Source organism: Setaria italica, chromosome IX (genome assembly GCF_000263155.2).
Source record: "Setaria italica strain Yugu1 chromosome IX, Setaria_italica_v2.0, whole genome shotgun sequence".
Lineage (NCBI taxonomy): Eukaryota > Viridiplantae > Streptophyta > Magnoliopsida > Poales > Poaceae > Setaria > Setaria italica.
Genome location: NC_028458.1, coordinates 11,978,151 through 12,001,559, shown reverse-complemented (window position 1 = coordinate 12,001,559; position 23,409 = coordinate 11,978,151). Strand labels below are relative to the sequence as shown.

The window sequence follows — 23,409 nt, the reverse complement described above, 5'->3', positions numbered from 1 at the left end:
TTACAAGAATAAAATTAATGGAAGATGAATTTCTATTATATTTAAGACTGATAGAAAAACAGATAGAGTAAAAAGGATATATGATTTATGTATCCTGCATCAATTTTCATTTTCACATACTAAGTTCATTGTTTACAATGCAGTTCTAGACAATCTTGTGTACGGGGCGGTACAACATTCTGCAATGATCAAACACCCAACCAATGGAGTGCAACGACAGATTTAATTGTAACTTTGAGGACTTCCCAAGCAGCATGGCAAATACTCCTGGGTGCTATGCCTCTTCTCAGAAATTCATCGATCCAACTACCGAGTATAATGATTTGGATTTACTTTCGCACCCAGCAAGCTCCATTAACCATTATCCACCAGTGGCAACTACGATTAACAATGATGGTCACGTTGCATTGAGCGCATCCTCTTCGAATAAAATATATGCTCCCCAATTCCATGGAGTGAGTAGCAATATGACACCAGATTGGCATGGAACCAATGTAGCAGAATATTCAGAGGACAGTTGGATCAACTCAGATATAACCCTCAGATACATAAACAAGCTGTTGATGGAGGAGGACAGCGATGACAAATTTAAACCACATCATGGTGAGTCTGCACTTAGAGCTATGGAGGAGCCATTGTATAGACTTATTGGACAAAATTATCCAGCGAATACTCAACTACTACCACTCTGTAGCTCTGATCACATGAAGACTCTTGATGGCAGCATCAGTAATGGGCAGCCATGCAGTAGCTTCTCTGTAGCTATTAGCTCAGGCAATAACCGCTACAATGACGACTTGCAAGCTTTTGAAGCTCCATGGAGTTTGTCTGCAATTGTTGGAGAGACAAGACAGTTCACTCAGGATACATACACAATGGAGCTTGGTTTGAATGTTGGTGGCCTTTCCATTGTCGAAAAGACTAGCAGAGATAACCAATCACTTCAGATCAATGATAGAGAGTCAAGAAAGCATGCATTATTTGAGGTTCAGTGTCAGAAAATGAATTCGTGCAAGGAAGACTTTGATTTATTAGAAGGAAGGAGTAACAAGCAGTTTGCCACTTCTTTCAATGAGCCGACTCGAAACGAGATTTTCGATAAGGTTCTACTCTGCTCTGACCATGAACTCATAGATCAAGGTATTATTTTACAAGAAGCTATGGCAAGTAAATCAACCATCAACTCACAGACTGATCAGGGAAGAACATCAGCTCAGCGAAAGAAAAAAGGTAAGAAGCAACAGAGGAAAGAGGTGGTGGATCTCAGAACCCTCCTTATTCATTGTGCAGAAGCAGTATCTGTAAATAATCATACCTTAGCAAATGACATACTGAGCATCATCAGGCAACATGCTTCAACAAGTGGGGATGATTCTCAGAGGCTAGCATTTTGCCTAGCGGACTGCCTTGAGGTACGATTAGCTGGAACTGGGAGTCAGCTGTATCGCAACTTGATGGCTAAAAGAACGAGTGCGTTGGGCACTTTAAAGGTATTCCATTTATGTATAGCAATCTGTCCTTTCTTGAGGGCACCATATTATTTCTCAAATAAGACCATCACTGATGTCTCAAAGGGAAAACCTCGGGTGCACATTATCGATTTTGGCATTTGCTTTGGTTTTCAATGGCCATCACTATTTGAGCAACTCGCAAAGAGGGAAGGTGGACCTCCCAAGGTTCGGATTACAGGTATTGAGCAACCCCAACCAGGTTTTCGACCAAACGAATCGAGTATGAATGCAGGGCATCGATTGGCTGATTATGCTAGCATGTTCAATATACCTTTTGAGTATCAAGGAATATCATCAAAATGGGAAACCATCAAGATAGAGGATTTCAACATTGATAAAGATGATGTGCTCATAGTCAATTGTATATACCGATTGAAGAATCTTGGTGATGAGACAGTATCCATAGACAGTGCCAGGAATAGGGTCCTCAATACCATAAGAATGATGAAGCCAAAAGTTTTCATCCATGGAGTTGTGAATGGATCATACAGTACCCCCTTCTTTCTAACACGCTTTAAAGAGGTCATGTACCACTACAGTGCACTGTTTGATCTTCTTGATAAAACTGTTCCACGGGATTATGAGGCAAGAATGATCCTAGAGAGGGATATATATCTGTCTGTAGTCCTCAATGTCATTGCATGTGAAGGTTCAGAAAGGATTGAGAGGCCAGAGAGTTACAAGAAATGGAAGCTACGAAACCAGAAGGCAGGCTTTGAGCAGTTACCACTGAACCCGGACACCGTCAAAGGAACAAGAGCTATAGTGAGACAATATCATAAAGATTACATTGTCAACGAAGATGATCAATGGCTCCTAATGGGATGGAAAGGGAGGATACTCTACGGAATAGCCACATGGAAAACTAGCGAGTCATATAATGGCGACTAAGACCAAAGACCTGCAACTGCGCCACGAAAGCAGAGGTTTGAGAATTTCATGTACCAATGTTCTGTACGACTGTACCTGTGATGAACTCGTATGGTTTTAACTGTACGCTGGTAATGCATTGCGAATTGGCAAACTAGCTGATAGGAATGGGCTTCCAAAGTACAAAACATTGATACCGGCGATGCTGTCCTGTTGAAACATTTGAATTTGTGATGCGAATGTTTCCTTTCCTACTTACGGAGCCAATTTGTTCGGTTGCCTTTCTGTGATGTAATTCATGGTATTTGTATTACACCTTTAGATCCAAGCATGTCCTCTTCTACGAAAGTGGATGGAAAACGAAACGAGTTGAGAATGGAATGCACAAGTCAATACTGAATTGTTGATCCTCGTAGCTATATACGGTCACGAGTTATTAGTAATATGAAAGCAAGGCGCGGACGAGGATGGCCAAACAACGGGCCCTGCCCTCTCTGCAAACAGGCCACGGAGTCTGCCTTTCACCTGATGGCAGAGTGTAGATACACGAAGCGAATCTGGAATTCCATGGCAGAATGGACGGCTGAGCCAGGCCTACGCCCAATGGAACGGGGGCATAGTACAAACACCGTCGAGTGGTGGACTGCCATCACCACAACGCCACATGTTTCACGAAAGGCAATCAGGTGCCTAGTGCTCCTCGCCTGCTGGGAAATATGGCTAGAAAGTTATACCAGAGTCTTCAACAGGACAGAATCCTCAAATCAAACTCTTGTAGCGAAGATAAAGGAAGAGGGGGGAGTGTGGAGAGTACCTGGGGCGAAAAGCCTAGCAGAGTGAGTATGTCACGAGTAGTCGTTTTTTTCTCAGTTTGTAATTCTCCTTCTACATTAATGAAATAGGCTCAATCTCATGTCTGATCGTTCAAGAAAAAAGAAAGGAAGGTGCCTGCCAAGCAAGAAAGAAACGAAGGCCACGTGGGATGGACAAGTTCATAGTACCTGGCGGAGTCTTAAACAGATGCGTCTTGTTAGTTCTCCTCGATTCTTCAATGCCGGAGCACGTTTTTCATTAAGAGGGAAAGTTGAGCTCGTATGCATCACTCTCATGCCATTTTGAAAAGACCTCACTCAACATCGGTTGTTGTAATAAGCACCATGCGTTATTCATTCTCTGACACTGACTGAAACATGCAGGAACGGCTAAAACAAACATGCAATCTTTTGAGAGCTCTTTTAACGTGCATAATACTATCAAATGGTAGTATAGAGTATAGACTGTTTTTTTGGTATGGGTAAAATTGTAACTAGCACGACAGGTAAGGTCACGGAGGCACGTCGCAGTGAGCCAATCCCGGCTGGTGGCGAGGGGGCGGTGCTGCGATGTGCTCCCGGTCGAGCTCGACCTCCAGCACGTCCTCGAGCTCAAGCACAGCGGCAAGCGCCGGCCAGCACGCTGGATCTGCTCGTCAATGGCGGGCGCCGAGGGCTTGCAGACTAGCATTTGTCCACCCACGTGAGTGAGTCCCCTGTACCCTCTCTCTTTACCCCTTTCTCTCTTTCGTCCGGCTCTCATCCTATTCTCCACTCTCCTCTCTGTCTCTTTCCCTGACTCAGATCTAAGGTCTGGTTTGGTTCCATTGGCTTATTTTTAAGCAAGTGTCACATCAATGTTTAGATACTAATTAGGAGTATTAAACGTAGACTATTTACAAAATCCATTACATAAGTGGAGGCTAAACGGCGAGACGAATCTATTAAGCCTAATTAGTCCATGATTTGACAATGTGTTGCTACAGTAAACATTTGCTAATGATGGATTAATTAGGCTTAATAGATTTCGTCTCGCCGTTTAGCCTCCACTTATGTAATGGGATTTTTGTGAATAGTCTACGTTTAATACTCCTAATTAGTATCTAAACATTGATGTGACACATACTTTAAAATAAGCAAAGGAACCAAACGCCCCTAAGCCGTGGAGCGAGTGAGAGTGAGACTACGAGGGAAGGCGACAGTGGCGCGGTTCCCATGACGACACACTACAGGTGTGGCGAGGCAGTAGGAATAAGCTGGACGTCCCCAATGCGACCCCTGCTCCGATGATTAGTGCTCGGCGTTGGTGTTCTGGCACTGGCGCCCATGACGCACATGAGATATATTCAACAATGCCATTAAACATATTTTCAATCATACACCTATATTATTCATACTACTGATGCATATTACATATGCATGTTACCTAGACTACAGCTTAAGGTTTTACTAGTATATGATTATTCTCAACCGTCAGATCCTTATATACGGGTTCTTTTCGAACAGTAGTATAAGGTAGTATTGTGTACCGTCAAAGATCTCATCTTCTGAACATGCATGTTCTACCGCTTTTGCAAAACCATGACCGGGTAAATTTCGATCGCGTGCCATTTTGAAAAGTCCGCGTAGAGTCTGGATCTCAAATTCAACATGATGTACCGGCCACAGCTGGAGAGAGGATAGAAATATGCCGGGACAGACCAACTCAAATTGGCAACAGCTTGGTGTTCGTCTTCTGATCAACTGCATCCACTCAACAACATACTGAATTGTATACTAGACGCCTTATTGGCGGCGATCACGACAGGACATGGCCTAGCTAGCTAGTTGATGCCAAAGTCATTTTCTCTGATTCGAGTTTGGAATTTCTTGCTAGCTTATTCTCGCATGGAATCGTGGAAAGAAGATGCATGGTAACCGAGTATACATCGCCATGGCCCAATTTGCATTTTGGTCAAGCCTGCATTGGCCGCTTACAAACATAATAACCCCCTGTAGGCTGTACATCGATCACTGCCAATCAATATAATTCATCCTTCAAAGACAGGGGAAAATACGTACCTAATTAACTTTGTTTTCATGCCTTGATACGTGTCTTTGTCGTCCAATGTAATGATCGCCATCTGATGCTGCTTTCGTTTGAAACAGGAGCATCATGCAACCAGCAAAACATTTTAGAACATTCTCTCACGGCAGAAGCACTTGATGATCGATCGGTGGGTCTGGTGATGACTCACAAACACCAACTTGCCGCATTGCTAATAAATGTACAACTTGCCTACTACTTCTTTTTGACCCATGGCGTAACCGAATTAGTGCTCGAGATGGCACGCTTCCATTGCAGGCTAAACACCATCTACTGATCTTGTGAGCGCTCTGCGCTCATCACCATCATGTGGTTGCATTGTCCAAACAGGCCCCAAGCATGAAAATTATGTCCTTAAGATACATACTACTTTGGAATGTAATTAAGTGAATTTATGAAATTTGTTCCAAGTTGATACGAGTAGCAATTTTCCGGTGCCATGCATGGAGCAGAAATTCTCCTTTTCACTACTACCAGTTCAACTTGTTAGTTACGAAGTGATGATGATATGAATATCCTTCGAAAGCAGTACAATGCATAGGAGGAAAGGTGTTTTTACCGGTAATGATGCGACGCGATCGATCATTACTACTCCATCGTCTAGTCATAAGCTGATATCTCTTCCGCCTTTAAAGGCTTCCTTCCATGGTAACACGTCACTGTCACCAACCGTATCATGGTAGGCCTAGTTAAAGTTGTCTACACTCACTGTGTGTTCTCCTTGATTCCCTCTCAGCTAACTCCAGAATCTTCTATAGATTAGGTGAAGAGCTGACCCAATATTGTGCCAGGGGTTCGTTCGTTGCTCCAAAAAGTGATGATATAGTTTATGGCCATTTCCGCACGAATGCAATCTCCCAACAGAAGTTGTACTATCTCTTCATATAATAAAGGGCCCTTGTCAACATGCATAAGTGTTAATCTTTTGTATGTACCTGTTACTTCCTCCGTTCTAAAAATTGCACGTCCCTTTTAGCATTTCTAGGTCTAGAAAAATCAAATATTAATAGCATAATGTTTTCATGAACTTTTATAGGTAGTATAAACCATTTGTGCCTGATCAGAAAGACTGGGACCCAAACCATTATTAGTGAGACGCAATCGTTATTTCTCTAATTCATCCAAAGCTCTGTTTCCAGTGCCGCGACAAAGAACCAATAAATCAAATGTAAAAAACCATGTGGCATTCTTCCTATTTAATCCCACTAAGACTCTACCTTAGGAGGGAGGGATTAATGTGGTAATGTGACCCCTGAGGCCCTGACGGCTTCTTCCTAATCCCACTAAGATTCTACTTTATAAAAGCTTGTGGCACTTACTAGTAGTAAACACGTATGACTCATGATGTTCGTGGTGTTTGATCAGTAGTTCATGGACTAAACTTTAACTTTAGCCCCTAAAATTTAGCCCTGCTGGGCCGTTCGGATCCATGGACTAAAATGGGCTAAAATCCATAATATTGTTGAAAAACACACTATTACCCTCTTTGCCTGCCTCTGGCGCATACACCTTCTTCCCCAACCTTTGCACTCACCGCCCTTCTTCCTCCTCCAAATCCGCAGCGCGCATGGCGACCAGAAGCCACCGCCGCTGCCAACGGTCGCCTACCACATGCGACGCTGGGGTCGCGCAGCAAGATCCGAGGGCCAGCGCGCCATCGCCCTGCGCTGACGGGTCTCCGCGTGAGGCGAGGCGGAGGCAGAAGAGGAGGCGGCGGGGCCGGCCGAAGGCGGGGGGTCGACCGGAGGAGGCGGGGGGCCGGAGGCGGCGGGGCCGGCCGGAGGAGGCGGGCTCGGGCGGAGGCGGCGGGCGTGGGAGGCGGAGGAGAGAGGAAGTGCGGGAAAGGCACCACGCGGAGGAGGGAGGAAAGGGGGCAGGGGTGGAATTTGTGGTCCTGGGAGCACTTTTAGCCCCTTTTAGGGCCTCTTTGGGGGCTAAAATTTAGCCCCCAAAGTTTAGCTATCTGTCACTTTTAGCCCTCCTGTTTGGATCCCAAGAGCTAAATTTTGAGCTAAAAGTGCAAGACTAAATCCAAACAGGAGGATCTTGATGCTACTTTAATTTGCCGAGTCCGGCCGCTTGGTGCCAAAGATCAACATGGCCCTTTCCACTGTTGATTCTAGTATATATGCAACTTGTCATAGAAAAAGTCTACCTGAATATCCATGCAAGTACCAAAGTTAGGTGTTCCCTTCTTTTTTCCCCTAACTAATTCACAGCGCGACTAATCACTCCTTGGCCTGCCTCTAGCTAGGCAGCCTAGTCACATCATGATATGTTTTTATTCTTTGCATGCTTTTCTTGCATGGTAATGCGTCATTATCAAGCTTGTCATCGTGGTAGGACTAGTGGAAGTATCTGAATCATTTTCTTCTCCTTTTGATGCTCGTCTTGTTCAGCAACCAACTCAGGTTATTACCAGAATCTTCTTCGGGTTAATTGGGTGATGAGGAGCTGACCCTGTCGTGACTCAGCTCAGGGGGCTGCTGAAGAGGCGATTAAATTTTGTGCTTCCATTTGACCCTGTCGTGACACACATTTTTTTGGGGTTCCTAGTTGATTCCTTTTTTTTTTTCCTCTCCTTTTGTGACACCCTTGAGAGTTGAGATAGGATTACCCCTAGAGCTTGATTTGAATTAGACTCCGGAGATACTTTTCTCCCTATATAATGGATGCAATTTTGGGCCTGCCGAAAAATTTCGACCCTTTATTTTCATATACATTTTTTTTTTGCGAATTATTTTCATATGCATGATAACCAACTGCAACAACTTGCTGTGTGAGTGGAAGCAGTGCCGGGAGATGTGCGAGACCGTCGCTCCACCTCAAGTTGCGTTGCACTTTTTGGACTGTTCGGTGAATAAAATATCAATTTAACTAGCTCAACGCTACCCTGTTGGAGATGCCCGATCAGAAGGGAAACGAATTTCGATCGTTTTTTTTTTCATTTTATCCTAGGTGCCGGGAGGATACGTCTTTATCCAAACAGTTTAGGCTCCTCTGGTTCTGGTAGGAGCGGCACACCAGGCCATGTTTTTATCCTGGCACTCCAAACAAAGTGTCCTTTCAAGTGGCACGTGTGCGCGAACGAAAGAACGAGAAAACCAGACCGTCCTGGGCGCCGACGAGCACGCAGCACAAGGGCATAAACGGCATGCCTGTTCATACACCCGTGTGCCACAATTTCTCCAGGCTTTTGGCCGCACTAGTACAATACTACTTGACTCTTTTTTTTTCGCTCAAAAAGGGGGGGAAAAAAAGAATATGCACTAGTCGAGTGTGAAGTGAATCCGCCCCGTGCATGGCGTGGGGCCCAGCGGGGAGCGGCCAAGTGTGGCTGCTGCTCTCCAGGTGGCGGTTGGGTTGCTCGAGGGGCGGGCGGAGCACGAAGCGAAACGGGAGAAGCTCGGGGGTGTGCGCGTAAAAGGGGACCGGGCATGTGGAAGAAGCCGTGGCCCAATCCCAGCCAAGATTTCAGGGGGGAGGGAGGCGCAAAGAAAGCGCACGGCGCAACGACCCCCCCCTCGGCCCCCTCCCGGCGAGAGGAGAGGAGCAGAGCAGAGGAGGCCACAGTCCCAGGACATCCCATCCCACCCCTCTCTTCTCCGCCACCTACTCTCTCATCTCTCCTCTCTCCTCTCTCCTCTCTCTAGGTAGGATCGCCGCCAGCCAACCACACGCCCGTCCCCGCGCGCACTTCCCCACTGCACACAAATACATACCACTGTGAGAGAGGAACTCGGGAACAGGGAGCGGGGGCAAGAAGAGGAGCATTCGTTTCGGGAGCAGGAGCGCTGCAGTGCCTGGCTGCCTGCTTCTTCCCTCCCTGCTGCCGGCGGCGTCTCGGCCTCTCCCCCGGCCGGCCGGCCATGTCCTCCATGGGTGGGTATCCCTTTCTTTCTCCTTCTCTGTCCTTTGTCTGTATGCCTCTGTGTACTGTTTGCTTCTTCCCTTCCTCTGACGGATTGGGCCGCGGCGCCGGTCCTCCGTGGCCTCTCTTCCCTCCTTTCCGCTTCCCTCGCCGGCGACGGCCGGTGGTGCTAAGATTCATTTCCCGTTTGAATTCCACATGATGTTTATCCCCGTTTCTTGCCGCCTTATTGCGCCGTACATCGAGAAAATTGTGCGGGAGTTAATGGTTTCCATGTGGTTGTCCTGGCTGTGGGCGCAGATGAGGGCTACGGCCCTACTTGGGACAGCGACGACGAGTACGACAACTTCATACGCAAGATGAACCCGCCAAGGTGCGCTCCCTAATTGCTCACATGCCGCCGCCTCCCTCCTCTCCTCTCCTCTCCCGCCACAAGAATCAATCCTCCACACTGCAGTATTGCTAGCGTTGAAAAATCACACGTGTCATGCCTAACCCCTGGTCAATTTTGGTGATTGCAGGATCGTTATCGACAACGAGTCCTCAGCAGAGGCCACGATTGTCAGGGTATAACATTCTGCTGTTCGCTAAATCGCGCTTAAGTTCATTTCCGTGGTATCGAAACTTACCATTCTGGTATGTTCCCCCATGTTATTGTGATTGTAGGTAGACAGCGCAAATGAATATGGGATACTGCTAGAGGTGATCCAGGTCATGATTGATCTCAACCTTGTCATAGGCAAGGCGTATATTACCTCAGATGGTGGATGGTTCATGGATGGTGAGCTCCCACTATGCACGGCCTGATTGCTCCTGTTTTTTGTTGTCCATCTTTTGTACCTAACCAGACACAGACTTGGTAATTTAGTTTCCTGCTTGTGCTTTATTTTCAGTCTTCAATGTGACAGATAAGGAAGGAAAGAAGATCAAAGACGATGTAACCCTTGCGCAGATTGAAGACTACATCAGAAAAGTATGATCATACAACCATGTCAACAATCATGCCTTCTTTGTAGTCTACTCCTACAACTACTAACACATATTCTTGGAACATTTCTAGTCCTTGGGTGCAGATTCAAGATACATACCTTCACGCCGGAGATCAGTAGGCGTTGCTGCTGCAGCTGACCACAATGTCATCGAGTTGATGGGGACAGACCGGCCAGGCCTGCTCTCTGAAGTCAGCGCGGTACTTGCCAGCCTCAAGTGCAACGTGGTTAGTGCCGAGATCTGGACCCACAACACAAGAGCAGCAGCTGTGATGCGGGTGACCGACGAGGACACTGGGCTGGCGGTCACAGACCCCGACAGGCTGGAGAGGATCAGGGAGAGGTTGTCATACCTGCTTCGGGGAGGTGACCTGTCCCGGGGAGCCGCCATGGCGGTGTCATCGGAGACTGCCACCATGCACACTGAGAGGAGGCTGCACCAGATGATGCTTGACGACGGCGACTATGAGCAGCTCCAGCGGCAGGCCCCAGAGCAGTCTCAGAGGCCTAATGTCACCGTGAGGAACTGGAATGACAAGGACTACTCGGTGGTGACCATCCGGTGCAAGGACAGGTCGAAGCTTCTGTTTGACACGGTTTGCACTCTGACAGACCTGCAATATGTTGTTTTCCATGCAAACATTGATGCCAAGGATAATCAAGCTTACCAGGTGAACACACTGACCCAGACATCTCTCACTTCATCAACATTATTCAAGAAAACACTGACATTTATATTGATGCTTCCCTTGTGAAGGAATTCTATGTAAGGCATGTGAATGGATCACCGATGAACACTGAAACTGAGAGATTGCGAGTCATCCAGTGTCTTGAAGCAGCCATTGAACGGAGGGTATCTGAGGTAACAATGCCATTCTTCTTATCTGAAACCACATTACCAAATATGCAAAACCACTAGTCATGCAGCTTGCAATTGAAATTCACCTTTTTTTTTCTTCTTCCTCATTTTGCTGTCCCAGGGTGTCAAACTTGAGCTGTGCACTAATGACAAGGTCGGCCTACTATCCGAGGTCACCCGCATCTTCCGCGAGAACAGCCTGACTGTCACCAGAGCAGAGGTAACCACGAGAGGCAGGATGGCTGTCAACACGTTCTATGTCCGTGGCTCTGCAGGTGAGGCGGTCGATCAGAAGACAATAGACTCCATCAGGCAAGCCATCGGCCAGAACCTCCAGGTGAAAGGCCAGCCTGAGCCACCGGTGGCGCAGAAGAAAGAGTCCCCCACATGGTTCCTCTTCGCCAACTTGTTCCGGCCGAGGTCTCTCTACAGCTTCGGTTTGTTCATGTGCTGATCACATCACCTGCCATGTCCTGAAAATCACCATGTAAATTCATTAGCCATGAAGCCAGATTCAGGGAAACTGGGGGATCAGGAAGAGCAAGCGTTCTCCAATCAGTTCTAGTGGTGCAGGATGTATTCGGGTCTAGATAGCATATGTGAATGTTTATATATCATCGTTATCTGTAAATATAGTCAGTTTCGCCAACCTCACGTTGTACATACATTTATAATGTAGATAAAGGATGTAAATATAAGCTGTACAGATTACAGGATATAATTGAATCCCAGATCGTTGCCACCTCAGAAAGCTGGTGCCTTTTTTTCCAAATATTTTCACGCGAAAAAGGCATGTGGCAATCTCTTTACATATCTTCCACGAAATGAGAGGCCGAATTGGCTCGCTTTGCTCGAATTATTGAAGTTGATTATTGCAGTTGTCCTGGCCACTGGAATCTGCATGACAGCAATGGCTGCTTCACATTCTGTGGTTGGAGGCTAGATGCAGGTCAGTAGTCAAAAAGCGTGCGGTTATCCCCTTGCCTGAAGCTTTGGTGATGGGGATGGATTGCATCAAGTTGGTGCTGATGGCCTACCCTGGTGCAGAGAAAACTGTATCAAGCTTCTGTGGCTCATCTGTGATCATGCCACCCATCACATAACCTCCGGTATTGGAATTGATCGACGATGACGAGGAGCTGACGTTGCATCCTGCTCACATTTTGCCTAGAGATATGGTGGCCTGACCTGTGCCTGTGGCTGAAAGCTGAGTGAGGGGCCAAAAAGAGTAGCTGAAATGAGGATCTAGAAATAGGCAGCTCAAGAGTAAGCTGAGAATGTTGGTCACAATCCGGGACCTCTCTAGTCTGTAATGACTAAGCTACACCCTTTGCCCATCTCAATAGTGGTGCTTTTGGCCCCCCTGCGATGATTGGCTGATAGCACATACTTCTGCTTTTGATCGGTGACATCTGATCCACAAAAGGCAGCTGCACTAATAATGCACATCGAGGTCAGGAGTGGAGCCTTTCACCAGCATGACATTGCTGAACAGCAAAGCAGCTTTCTCCTGCATGCTTTGCACCGAGAAAATCGGCGCAAATGCGGATTAGAAGCACGCCATCCTCACCAGAGAACTCCAGTGGAATGGTCTCAGATGGCGAAATGGCATGTCTGGTAAGCAGTTAGGCAGATGCAAGTGCCAAGAGCAAGACAGTACGAGCATGACTGTGACCTTGCTCCTCTCCACATGTAGGAATCGATGCACTTGAGCATATTCAAGGCAAAACAAAATTTTATGGAATCCTTCGACGCAGAAGACAAACCGAGTGCAAAAGCATGCGTAACTTGAGGCTGTGATGCTGGTGCCATAACAGCTACAGAAGTTCAATTTCAGATCAAGGATTTGCTTCAAATATGGGGGAAATGACTAGTACAAAACTGTGTTCAGTGTTTCAAGATTGCCATACCCATACAGCTGACATATCAGAGTACAAGAAAACTGGGGGAAAAAACCTCTTCACTGTGCTAATGAAAATTGCAGCCACACTAGTATAGCACAGAGCAGAGCAACAAGAGAACTAAAGCCTTTGCCAAGTGTGGTAATCAGTTGAATCAACGAGACCCCTTGTAAAGTGCTGGAAGCATTGCAGATAGCTATGGTTGCTGTTCCAGGCAAAGCTATGAAAGGGGGTATGCTCTATACGGCTAACAGGGATATCTTGACCATCTCCTTTTATAGTTCGGTGCGTCCACCAGCTCAAAGTTAGACAAAGCAGATCACACTACTTCTAGTACCACGGGAGGAGGATGCACAAACTGAGTGGCAAGGGCAACATAACTCGTATATTTACATCGGCTGAACTGCTGAATACGGTGAAAGTGTCACCGCCTCCTTTTTCTGCCCTTTCCTTTCCCCAGTTGTCCAGATTTAAAAGCACTTTCCTGTTCTTGGAGGAACGCTAGGTTTTTTCCCAACTGCTCAGCTTTCTCTTGCTCTTGCTTAATCCTCTCTTTCTCCTTCACAGCATAGAGGAAATGATTATCTTTGCGCAGCTCACGCGCTGCCCCCTTCTTCTCACTCTTGAGGCGTTTGTTCATCTTCTTCCTTTGTGCCCTATCTCGATCAGGATCATAATCAAGACCCTTTATGTAACTGCAGAAAAAAGAAGTATTGGTAAAAAAAGATAATGTATTTATATGTTATATAAACCAACTTAGACCCATCAGATCAAAACAGAAAAGAGAGCATATGTCATATACTGACAACACAAAACCAACAAATACATACTTCTCTTCGAATTTTGGATTCAACTGCTTGATTGGTTCAGGCAGCTTCTTCCGCATTTGGAGTGGCTCTCTTGAAGCATGGTGTTCATCACTTCTCTTTTTAATCAAGTCAATGACTTCATGGAAAATGTCTCGTAACAGGCCAGACACTTCAGATTTATCCAAAATTTCTTGCAGCAGAGAGGATATTGGAAGGAAGATTTCTGGGAAAGAGCTTAGTTCTTCATGTATAATAACAAAGCCTCTTAAACACTCGGCCACAGAAAGGAGTACACCAGCCCTGCCAGAAAATGAACTGTAAGATAACAAGAACAAACAATATTCACTATCCAGTAATGAAGAGACCCATGCTTACTTAAAATCATCAGATGAGAAATAAGGGGCGTCAGGATCCATGCCCATGATTTCAAGGATATTCACTGGATTCACCTCATGCACTTGCTCACGGATACTGAGCCATGGTTTAAGTGTCTTGAGTTCCATAAATTGATCATTGATCTACAAGCAAGAGGATATTTTGCTTAATATCAATGAACTAGCAGAAACTATGCTCCACACCTAAATTAGAATTTACCTGATTGTGCAGATGAGTTCCTACTTTTCCTTTAAGAGATGTTACCAAAAGAGATTGCAGAAAAGCAATAGCTTCAGGACAGAACTTCTTTGATTCTTTAGTAGCCTGCAGATGTAAAATTTGCAGAGAAAATTATTTATGCTATTGTCAAAGAAAAGGTATGGAAAACTTGGCCATACATATGTTAATACATATGTTAATTATTTATGTGATTGACCACTTCCGGACTAGTTTCTGTCCTCCTTGGAGCATGAAAGGGAGATTCAGCTACAGCTTCTAAGTTCAATTAATATTCATTCAATTGGGTAAAATATCTTGAAGGATTCTTAACAGACAATCTTTAGCATTCCAGAAAAGAAATTAAAACAAGTTTAAGAGCATACCACAAGCACCATGGAACACAAGAAAGAACCAACAGCAACATCTCGACCAGATTGGATAGGGCATCGCATCAGATATTCGCACATAAGTAGAAGCATTGGAGTTGCTACAACGTGGCGGAAGTCGGAGCAGGGGAAAGTAAGAGACCATACTCTCAGGAGAAGTAATGTCTTCAAATTTGGCCAGCTGTTTTTTCCTGTAAGGAAGCAATATGGTAAGATACTGCATTATTGAGAACAAAATCAATTTCCAATAAATCATGCAAGTCTTATCCCACGAACCTGGAACCTTAATATCTTCACATAGACGAGTGCGTGTATGAATAAGTCGCTCTCTTGCACAAATGGCAGCAAAATATGGAGTCTCTCCACTCATCTCAATCAACGGCTTAACAAGTGTGTTGATTATCTTGAACTTTACTGGAGTTTGAGTAGCTAAAACTGCGAAGTACTGCAGGAGAACACCATAGAAAACCTGGAAAAGGGATCTGAACATTAGAGAACAAGCATTGAAACCACAAGGTCTAATCTGAAGTAGATATCACAAGCACTTCAACTATCAAGCACACGGCTATCACGTACTTGCATTTTCCTTCGGTTTTCAGCTGCAAGCCTTATTGAATTGCATGTGCGTATTCGACTGATAATCTCAATTATTTCAGTTTCAGAACGACCATCTAGCAAGGAGGATAGATCTTTGAGGTTATTTGGTGCGTCGATAACAAAAGGAACGCCACTATCCTTGACTTGCGTTTTCACATTAGATTCTTTTTTCAAATTTTGTGCATCTTTTTTCACCACTTTACCACTGATCTCTTGTTCCTTCTCATGGAAATCCTCCATTTCATTGTCCCCTACATCAACTTCATCATTGTCACTTTGCTCCCAATCTCTAGCAGACATATTACCGAAGTCATTGTCACTTGAATCCTGTTCACCATCATCATCATCTTCCTCATCATCAGATTCATCATCATCAGCATGTTCATCATCGTTTTCTTCATCATCGGATGCTGCTGCATCATCACCAAGCTTTCTACCCTCCTTTTCATAAATTTCATCAACCCAACCCTTTTTCTTCCTTATTGAATCATCGGTGAAGGAATCGCCAAGATCATCACCAGATATAGGTTTTGAGTTATCCAGCTTCATGTGGTCATCATCCTCGTTGTCATCATCCTCATCAGATGAATCAGCAGTTCCAAGCATTCTTTTTTGGCGCTCCTCCTACAACGGAGACCAGCATCAAGAGCAATTCAATATCAGGAGTACTTCGTTGCTCCACAAACAAAGAGACCACACATTTAGTAGCATTACAAGAATAAACATAACCATATAGAATGTTGGATCAGCAAAACATACTCATACTATTCAGATAAGAAACTTAAACTCAAACTTATGAGGAGGCAAGCTTTAAATAAGAGCAACAATGGTTGAATTCATTGCAAAAGTAATAACGAGCAAACCTCCAACTTCTCAAGACGCTCTTTCTCTTCTTTTGCTATTTCCTCTGGGGTTTTAGTCCTGTCTGATGGACGGGCACGTTGATCCATCACCATTTCTTTCACCAGTTTTTCATATGTGTCCGACTTTGCCTGACATGTAATAAGATAACAAAATATATGCTACTTTAGTATAGCGAACTGAAAAAGTACCAATTCCACAGTGTAAACATGCAGGTTGTCCATGAAAACAGCCAGAATCTGTGAACAGGGAGGAATAGCAAAGTGAACATAAGATATCATGCAAAACCACTGATGTTACACATACCCAGATCTCACTTGCATCACAAGCCAATCACTTAGAGAAAAATGACTAGTGCCCCATATGAGCCACTGAGCCCATCTATCCTCATCAATCTACAGTTCTACCCGTACTAGCAGCCTACCAGAACATTTTGATTCATGCAATCGTGCAAAGAATGACTACCTTGGTAAAAATCTCCTTCCCTGTCAAGCCAGCACTTGAATCGCTTTTGTTCACCTTAACCTTAGCTGACTCTGTCAAGGACAATAACGCCTGTGTCTGGGCCAACGATGCAAAGTTGCTGTCTAACTTATCTACAAGATGCTCATCCTCTTCCCTCTCCTTCGCTTTTTGGGCCTGCATCAAATAAAGAAAATAGTGTAACCATGCTCTAAATGTCAGGCACCACTAAGAATTTTGACGAAATACAAAATATGACAGGCTGATGGCAAAACGGGAAGTCTTCTAGGTGAAATTGGGAACCTGAGCACCCATGGACAGCATGAAATATGGTTTAACATAAAGCAGCAGATATGTAGCATAATTCATTAAAACAAGTACTCCATCCCAAAAAACAAGTCATTCTGCAATTCAAAATTTGTCCCAAAAAACAAGTCACTATACTCAACTTGGCATGTGGGCATGTAGCACTCAATTAGCGCCAAATATGGCTAATAAATAGGGGCAATCGAGGTCATCTTACCTCCTTGTTAATCTGTCCTAAAATTTCTAGGATGACTTATTTTGTGGGATGGAGGGAGTATGTTATTAGCATTTCATAAGTGGAAGCCTTGGCCAGTGCATGTCTCTAGGGGAAGAAGTCAGAAAAGTTGACATATACCTCAGGAAAAGGTTTGTGAGAAGAAAAGGTACCAAGAGTTATAACATATGCAAGTAAACCATCAATCAAAATATAATAAGTTCAAACCAAATAGCTAGTTGTTTCAAATTTGACACTTCAGAGTGACAAGAGTTGAGATGTCAGCAGAAGCCAGAAGGGCAAACATACAATGGACCCATAGGTAAAGGGATAGATGTTGTTCTAGGTAACAGAACCAGACCAAAAAGGCATCAACCACATAGGGAAACACTGATCCAAAAATAAATAATGTATTCAGAATAATTAAGTCGTACATATACTCCACCTTATAAAATTTACTCTTTGAAATGATCTCCATCATAACTTCCTTCTTGCTCTTATGCCCCTGCTAACACAAAGCAACTAGAATGAGGCCAGAGCATATGGATCGGATAATTGAATTTACATCAGAATTTCCAACTGAGCTATGAAACTTACATGTGTTTCCTGTGGTAGATCAGTCTCTGAAGGGCGGTCACCACCTTGGAGAGATAGCCGCTTCTTTGAGAGAACCATTTTACCTGAAATTATCAAAGATTGACGGCACAATGAACAAGATAGGAACAATAACATCAACTGATATTGATGGGAAGAAAAAGTCCTTATAATGCTATAATACGACAAAGGAAACATTTTGCCAAGTGATCCTTAAGGTTACAAACTCAAAATGTCAGAAAAAATTCAGCAGATGTTTGTCACAAGGCAAATGGGTAACTACAGGAGATTTAGTTATTGAAACATCACAAGTACTCATGCCAAATTTATGCATCTACATCAAAATGCAATTTTATTTCAGTTTCTGTATCAACAAAAAGCAAACCAACATATGAGTGTGGAGAACATGGTGAAACAAGACGATCCTATGTCTAGCAACCAATTCACAGTAATGTTTTTATAAACAAATTCGTGATATACAAAACAGAAAATGCATGCCCGTATCGCATATGCAGATACATAGACAAAAACAATATCGCGGAATGTACAGGATAAAAGGGCAGATAAACTGAAGTGGATTCTGGATTGTGCTGCAATACAAGAGACGAGAGGACTGCAAGCGCACCTTCCTCATCACTCTCATCATCAAAAGGCACCTCTTCATCAAAATCATCCTTCTCCGAGAGCATGCTATGAACATTGATTTCATCGTCATCATCATCAGGTAGATTGTATTTACTTTCTCGTTTCAACTTTGCCTATTAAGTCAGTAGAAAACAGGAAGGTTGAGAAACCATAACATGTCTTTAGGCATTAGAATTCATCATTTTAAGCATTAGTAGCATGACATGCGTATCTAGTCTGCACTTAGTCTTCAAGGTCAAAGCATGCCAATGCCTTGAGAAATGCTAAAATTATGGTGCTAGCTTTAATAAGAGTGTAAATGAACCATCTCTTGGCGCGACATACCAATCGCTCGCGCTGCTGGCGGAGGACAGCCTTGTCAAACTCGGGCAGCGTGTCGTCCCTCTCGCCGATACGCCGGTCGTGGAACACGGACGACTTGGCGCTCTCCTCGAACTCCTTGAGCAGCGTGTTCTCCCTCTGCGGCAAGGGCAAGCGGAATCAGCCACCAAATCGATGGACGGAAGCGCCGCCTAAGCTGAGCAAAATACCGACGGCTTACCTTGCGGATGGCCTCGGAGCGGGAGCGCGAGACGCGCTGCTCCTCGCCCTTGCGCTTCTTGCCGAGCACGTCGAACTTGCGGCGCGACCAGATAGCCTCGAACGGGTTGCTCCGCTCCTCCGCCGCCGCCGCCGCGCCGCGCGCCTTCATGGCCACCTTGGCGGGGCCGTTCTTTCCCTTCTTTTTCCCTTTGCTCTTCTTCTTCTCGCCCGCCGCCGCCGCCGCCGCCGCCATGGGCTTCGTCTTCGCCATGGCCGCCGGGACAGGGGAGGGGAGAGGACTGGTGACGGCCGCCGCTAGGGTTTAAAGGTTTCTCTGTATTTCGTTCTCCGCTGAACTCTGTTCTTTCTGAGATGGAATCCTGGGCTGGTTCTTATTCATGGGCCAGGATGCACCGAGGGCCAAGGCCCAATAATATAATTTGGGCTAGCACCGTGGGCCACCTTGAGCTTGTGCGCGCGTCAGGGACGGACGGCAGGAGGACGCCGGCCGGCGTTTTCACCACCTGAGCCCCGACCTGCCCGGCGGCCGCTCACTTAGGGGGCGTTTTCTTCCACTGACTTATTTTAGCACGTGTCACATCAAATGTTTAGATACTAATTAGGAGTATTTAATGTAAACTATTTATAAAACCCATTACATAAGACGAATCTAAACGGCGAGACGAATCTATGAAGCCTAATTACGCCTAATTAATCCATCATTAGCAAATGTTTACTGTAGCAACACATTGTCAAATCATGAACTAATTAGGCTTAATAGATTCGTCTCGCCGTTTAGATTCGTCTTATGTAATGGGTTTTGTAAATAGTCTACGTTTAATACTCCTAATTAGTATCTAAACATTCGATGTGACGGGTGCTAAAAATAAGTCAGTGGAAGAAAACGGGGTCTTAAAAATAATTCAACTACTTTTATTCAGGGTCATGTAAAATAATTTTTTGGATTAATTGACATTTTTTTGGAGGGATTATGCCGGGGATGACATCTGTTTAGTAGTTTTGACTTAGAGTTAAATGCATCATTAGTACATAAACTTGATGAGGGGTGCGCTTAGGTACATCATCTCTCAAATTGCTTATTTGAGAGAAAAATTTGGCGGGTGGGTGCAAATAGGTCACGGATGACACATGTAAAAAAAATGCCGCCTAGGCTACATTTGACGCTGATGTGTGTATAACCCATCACGCAGCACTATTGCAAACTGGTCATTAGTTTATTTGCTCGTTTTACAATTAGACTCGCGTGTAAATTTGCCTACTTAGGCAGCTTATATATTGACGGAGGAAAAAAATAATTTTACGGAAAGGCTTAGAGGGTTTTGGCCTTAGGTAATGCGTAATGGGAAATATTAAGCACTCCTCCGTATATCCGCACCTTTACACTCACTGCCCATTGAATCTCAACTCACACCTACACTCTAATTGCAGTCTAACACACAACATGTTAAAAATCAAGTCGATTATACCGTCTAGGATTCCCGCCTCTCTTGTCTTCAACTTGTTTTATATTATTCTAAAATCAAATCAATTATGTGAACGCCAAACATATTCCTTGTTTTTATATTATTTCATTTCACTCTAAAAATGAATAATTTTATCGAATATATAATTTAAAATATTTTTCAACATTGTTGGGCTAAAATGTCCTATAAACAAAACCTGAAAACTAACCCTCCTCAACTTAAATAAATTATGATATAAGCAAGAATTTCTTTAAAAAAACATCAACTAACATGCAAGCTTCCTACATGGTGATCTTTTGCCCATGTGTTATTCCGGTGACTTATACGCACCCACCTGCTAAGTTGTTGTTTTCAAATAAGCAATTTGATAATGTATCCAAACGCACTCACTCACCAATTTTATGTACTCATGGCGTATTTAACTCTTTGACTTTATTACAAGTTGGTATATCCTTTAGTGCTTTATTATCTTACGTACCACCCATTCGATCATTTCTTTTTAACATTTGCTTCACCATATACATATAGCGTCTTCATCCATAGTTCCAGCCACTGAAGAATCAAGAATGTACCCTGCCAGGAACCAGTTGGAACACGTCTACGGTGCTGCAGCAAGCTTGGCGATCAGGTCCTCCACAACGGAGGGGCAGCTCTTGCTCAGATGCTCGAGACCGTTCACCTTCACGACCTCTCTTAGATTTGCCGGATCATCGAGGAATCGCAAGCACGCCTCCTTAAGCCCATGGCAATGGTGCTCCCCGGCGAACACGAGCATGAGCGCCACGGTCCTCACGTCCACGAGCTCGCGCAGCTTGTCTTCACAGAGCAGCCTTAGCCTCTCCATCTCGTACCTGTTCGCCGCCGCAACCAGGTCCGGGAGCATCGCCGCCGCTTCCCCTTGTTCTTCCATCTCCTCCGGCAACGAGTCGGTGTACACGTAGCGGAGCAAAGCCTCGAAATCCTGTGCTTCCATGTCCTCGATCCGCACGGTGATGACAGAGCCGCCGCCGGCCGTGCTCCCCTCGGCCGCCGCCTGCAGGCCGGATAGCTCGGCGCGGAACACCGGGGATCGGGCCATGAGCACGCAGCGGTGCGCCATGAAAGCCTTGCCGTCCACCTCGAACGCCACGTCCGCGGCCTCCCCGGTGGCGAGGAGGCCGCCCAGGTCACGGTTCAGGTCCGGCGGCGGCGGCACCGCCGGTGCTGCGCCGACGCTCTTCGTCTGGATATCCTTCACGACCGTGACGTCGCACCTTATCGTGAAGCTGTCGCCATGGAGGTGCTCGGATGTCTCGAGCTCGCTCCTGTGGATGAAGGCCGGGGTGCCCCAATTGGCGAGGGTTTTGTTCCCGTTGTTGGTGAAGTAGGGCCCCGGCTTTCCCTCGCGATCGAGCAAGCTGAACGAGTGCCGGGCTCTGACGACGCCCTGGGGCTTGGCAGCGTCGTCGTCGAGCCGGAGGGAGAGGGAGATGCAGTTGTAGTAGGGCCACGACGAGGTTTGGGCGCCAGGGTAGTAGCTGATGCGCCAGCTGTGGCCTCCGACGCGGAAAGGTGAGGACTTGATGTCGCTGCCGGTGGGGATACCCGTGGTGTGGGAGTAGCCGTCGATCCTCAGCAGGTGCTGGCCGCTCTCGGTCACGGCGACGATGGCTGACGCCGACCGCAGCGGCGTGCCGCCGCTGGTGGTGGACGCGGCCGTCGACATGAAAGGAGAAGGACCAATGAGAGCTCTTGGCTCCCCTGGTCCGTGGGAGATCAGATCACTCTGCCCGATCAAGTTTTGGCACCAAGGGATTTCATCATGCACATCAAGCTGGTTTATATGTAGTATATATATGAGCGAGAGAGGATAAGACTATGAGAGATTACTGTAATTTGATGCGATGGTAATTACATTAAGGTCCCGTTTGGGTTCCTTCATTTTGAAGGAATTGGAATCTATTTAATGGAGTAGGCTAATTTATGTTGGAATGTGGCATTCTATAACTTTCCAAAGTTTAGATATAAGCCTATCTTAAATTCATGGGGTGGGAGATGGAAATTGATTCTATAGATTATGGTTATTAGAATAGAATTCAATTCTTATAGCACGCTCTTGGACTCGCTTCTCTATAGTAGAAGTGCAGCATATAAGTATCTCTCCCATATCACCAACTATAATATACAACTATATTCCACATACAATTATATTAGTTTAATTAATTTGTGTCTAAATTATGATTATTAGGATGTAATTCAATTCCAATGATCCAAACGGGATCTAAGATAACTTAAATTCTCCAGCTTTCTTGCAAGCAACCAACAAAAGGCTACCCGTGTAAGAAAACAACTGAATTCCAACACCACTGCAATCCAAGGACAGAGATGCTGCCCAGCTACGTACGTGACTTACCTCTGCAAACTTCCGAAATCCTGGAACCTCTGCAATCCTTTGTTCCTATATCTTCGGTAACGGGGGTTCTCGGTATGCCAATCTTAGGAATAATTCAGCAAGTGGGTAATGTGTCCTAGTGGAACGACACTGACAAAAGAGGACCTGAACCTAGATTTCGTCCCTTTTTTCTCACTACTATCCGTCTATCCGTCTCTATGAAAATTATGCTGGATGTTTAAACGGAACTCAAGTTAAGATTACATTTTTAAGGGTCATTTTAAAAGCAAAATCTAAATGTAAAAAACCGTCACCTCTTTATCTGGGCTGATCCAAACCCTGAGCTGGCCCATCTCAAGAATTTTAAAGGCCATTCGGGCCTATTCTGGGTCCACTTCGGCTTGGAAAAGAAAAAAAAAAGGAGAGATTTAAAAGCCCACTCTCTCTCTCTTTTCTCACACCAAACAACAGTGTAGGAGCTAGACTCGGCTGATCTATGACCTACCATTCCAATCTTCATATACTGCACGTAGAGCACGTGTTCTTTTTTTTTTACAGATTTTATACTGCACATAGAGCTCCTGAAAAGCATGGATCTAGTGGCATGTGTGTTTTGTTTCTCAAATTTTAAACTGCACAAAGGTAAGCCTCCATATGTTTGAAAC

General features: G+C 45.1%; 4 protein-coding genes and 1 long non-coding RNA gene across 7 annotated transcripts; 2 read left to right on the top strand and 3 right to left on the bottom strand.

Annotated features, from left to right (window-relative positions):
• Nucleotides 1-1,454: 1,454 nt before the first annotated feature.
• Nucleotides 1,455-2,402, top strand: LOC101765419 (scarecrow-like protein 9). The gene has a single exon (XM_012848941.1). It carries the CDS (start codon nucleotides 1,455-1,457, stop codon nucleotides 2,400-2,402), a length of 948 nt encoding a protein of 315 aa, XP_012704395.1.
• Nucleotides 2,403-2,650: 248 nt separating this feature from the next.
• Nucleotides 2,651-4,033, bottom strand: LOC105913630. Its single transcript, XR_001163076.2, has 3 exons — nucleotides 3,383-4,033; nucleotides 3,196-3,266; nucleotides 2,651-3,085 (listed from the first exon to the last, which is right to left on the bottom strand). It is a non-coding gene; the product is annotated as an uncharacterized LOC105913630 (long non-coding RNA).
• A 4,726-nt stretch (nucleotides 4,034-8,759) lies between these two features.
• LOC101774584 (ACT domain-containing protein ACR4) lies at nucleotides 8,760-11,745 on the top strand. Of its 2 annotated transcripts, none has more exons than XM_012843010.3 (8): nucleotides 8,760-9,161; nucleotides 9,451-9,523; nucleotides 9,672-9,717; nucleotides 9,817-9,931; nucleotides 10,059-10,123; nucleotides 10,211-10,810; nucleotides 10,897-11,001; nucleotides 11,120-11,745. In XM_012843010.3, the coding sequence occupies exons 1-8, from the start codon at nucleotides 9,149-9,151 to the stop codon at nucleotides 11,450-11,452; spliced, it is 1,350 nt and encodes a 449-aa protein (XP_012698464.1). In that variant the 5' UTR covers nucleotides 8,760-9,148; the 3' UTR covers nucleotides 11,453-11,745. The 2 variants fall into 2 exon arrangements, with proteins under 2 accessions (XP_012698464.1, XP_004982474.1); XM_004982417.4 differs by having other exon boundaries at nucleotides 8,762-9,161; nucleotides 10,044-10,123.
• A 1,056-nt stretch (nucleotides 11,746-12,801) lies between these two features.
• Nucleotides 12,802-19,215, bottom strand: LOC101774178 (nucleolar protein 14). 2 transcript variants are annotated; one of them, XM_012843052.3, is made up of 14 exons: nucleotides 18,909-19,215; nucleotides 18,692-18,826; nucleotides 18,348-18,480; nucleotides 17,726-17,808; nucleotides 17,574-17,636; nucleotides 16,612-16,785; nucleotides 16,149-16,277; nucleotides 15,265-15,909; nucleotides 14,965-15,157; nucleotides 14,686-14,879; nucleotides 14,303-14,407; nucleotides 14,084-14,226; nucleotides 13,730-14,008; nucleotides 12,802-13,594 (listed from the first exon to the last, which is right to left on the bottom strand). In XM_012843052.3, exons 1-14 carry the CDS (start codon nucleotides 19,158-19,160, stop codon nucleotides 13,324-13,326), a joined length of 2,799 nt encoding a protein of 932 aa, XP_012698506.1. In that variant the 5' UTR covers nucleotides 19,161-19,215; the 3' UTR covers nucleotides 12,802-13,323. The 2 variants fall into 2 exon arrangements, with proteins under 2 accessions (XP_012698506.1, XP_004982473.1); XM_004982416.3 differs by having other exon boundaries at nucleotides 17,574-17,633; nucleotides 18,909-19,214.
• Nucleotides 19,216-20,746: 1,531 nt separating this feature from the next.
• On the bottom strand, nucleotides 20,747-22,158 carry LOC101773777 (BTB/POZ and MATH domain-containing protein 1). The gene has a single exon (XM_014805760.2). The coding sequence runs from the start codon at nucleotides 22,076-22,078 to the stop codon at nucleotides 20,972-20,974; it is 1,107 nt and encodes a 368-aa protein (XP_014661246.1). The 5' UTR covers nucleotides 22,079-22,158; the 3' UTR covers nucleotides 20,747-20,971.
• Between the last annotated feature and the right edge of the window lie 1,251 nt (nucleotides 22,159-23,409).

Coding starts and splice junctions, on each gene's coding strand:
- LOC101765419 (XM_012848941.1), top strand. CDS start 1,455: ATGGCTAAAAGAACGAGTGCGTTGGGCACTTTAAAGGTATTCCATTTA.
- LOC101774584 (XM_004982417.4), top strand. Junction 9,718..9,816: donor CAGAGGCCACGATTGTCAGG/GTATAACATTCT, acceptor TTGTGATTGTAG/GTAGACAGCGCAAATGAATA. Junction 9,932..10,043: donor TGGTGGATGGTTCATGGATG/GTGAGCTCCCAC, acceptor CTTTATTTTCAG/TCTTCAATGTGACAGATAAG.
- LOC101774178 (XM_012843052.3), bottom strand. CDS start 19,160: ATGGCGAAGACGAAGCCCATGGCGGCGGCGGCGGCGGCGGCGGGCGAG. Junction 18,827..18,908: donor GCTCCGAGGCCATCCGCAAG/GTAAGCCGTCGG, acceptor CCCTTGCCGCAG/AGGGAGAACACGCTGCTCAA. Junction 17,637..17,725: donor ATCTACCACAGGAAACACAT/GTAAGTTTCATA, acceptor GCTTTGTGTTAG/CAGGGGCATAAGAGCAAGAA.
- LOC101773777 (XM_014805760.2), bottom strand. CDS start 22,078: ATGTCGACGGCCGCGTCCACCACCAGCGGCGGCACGCCGCTGCGGTCG.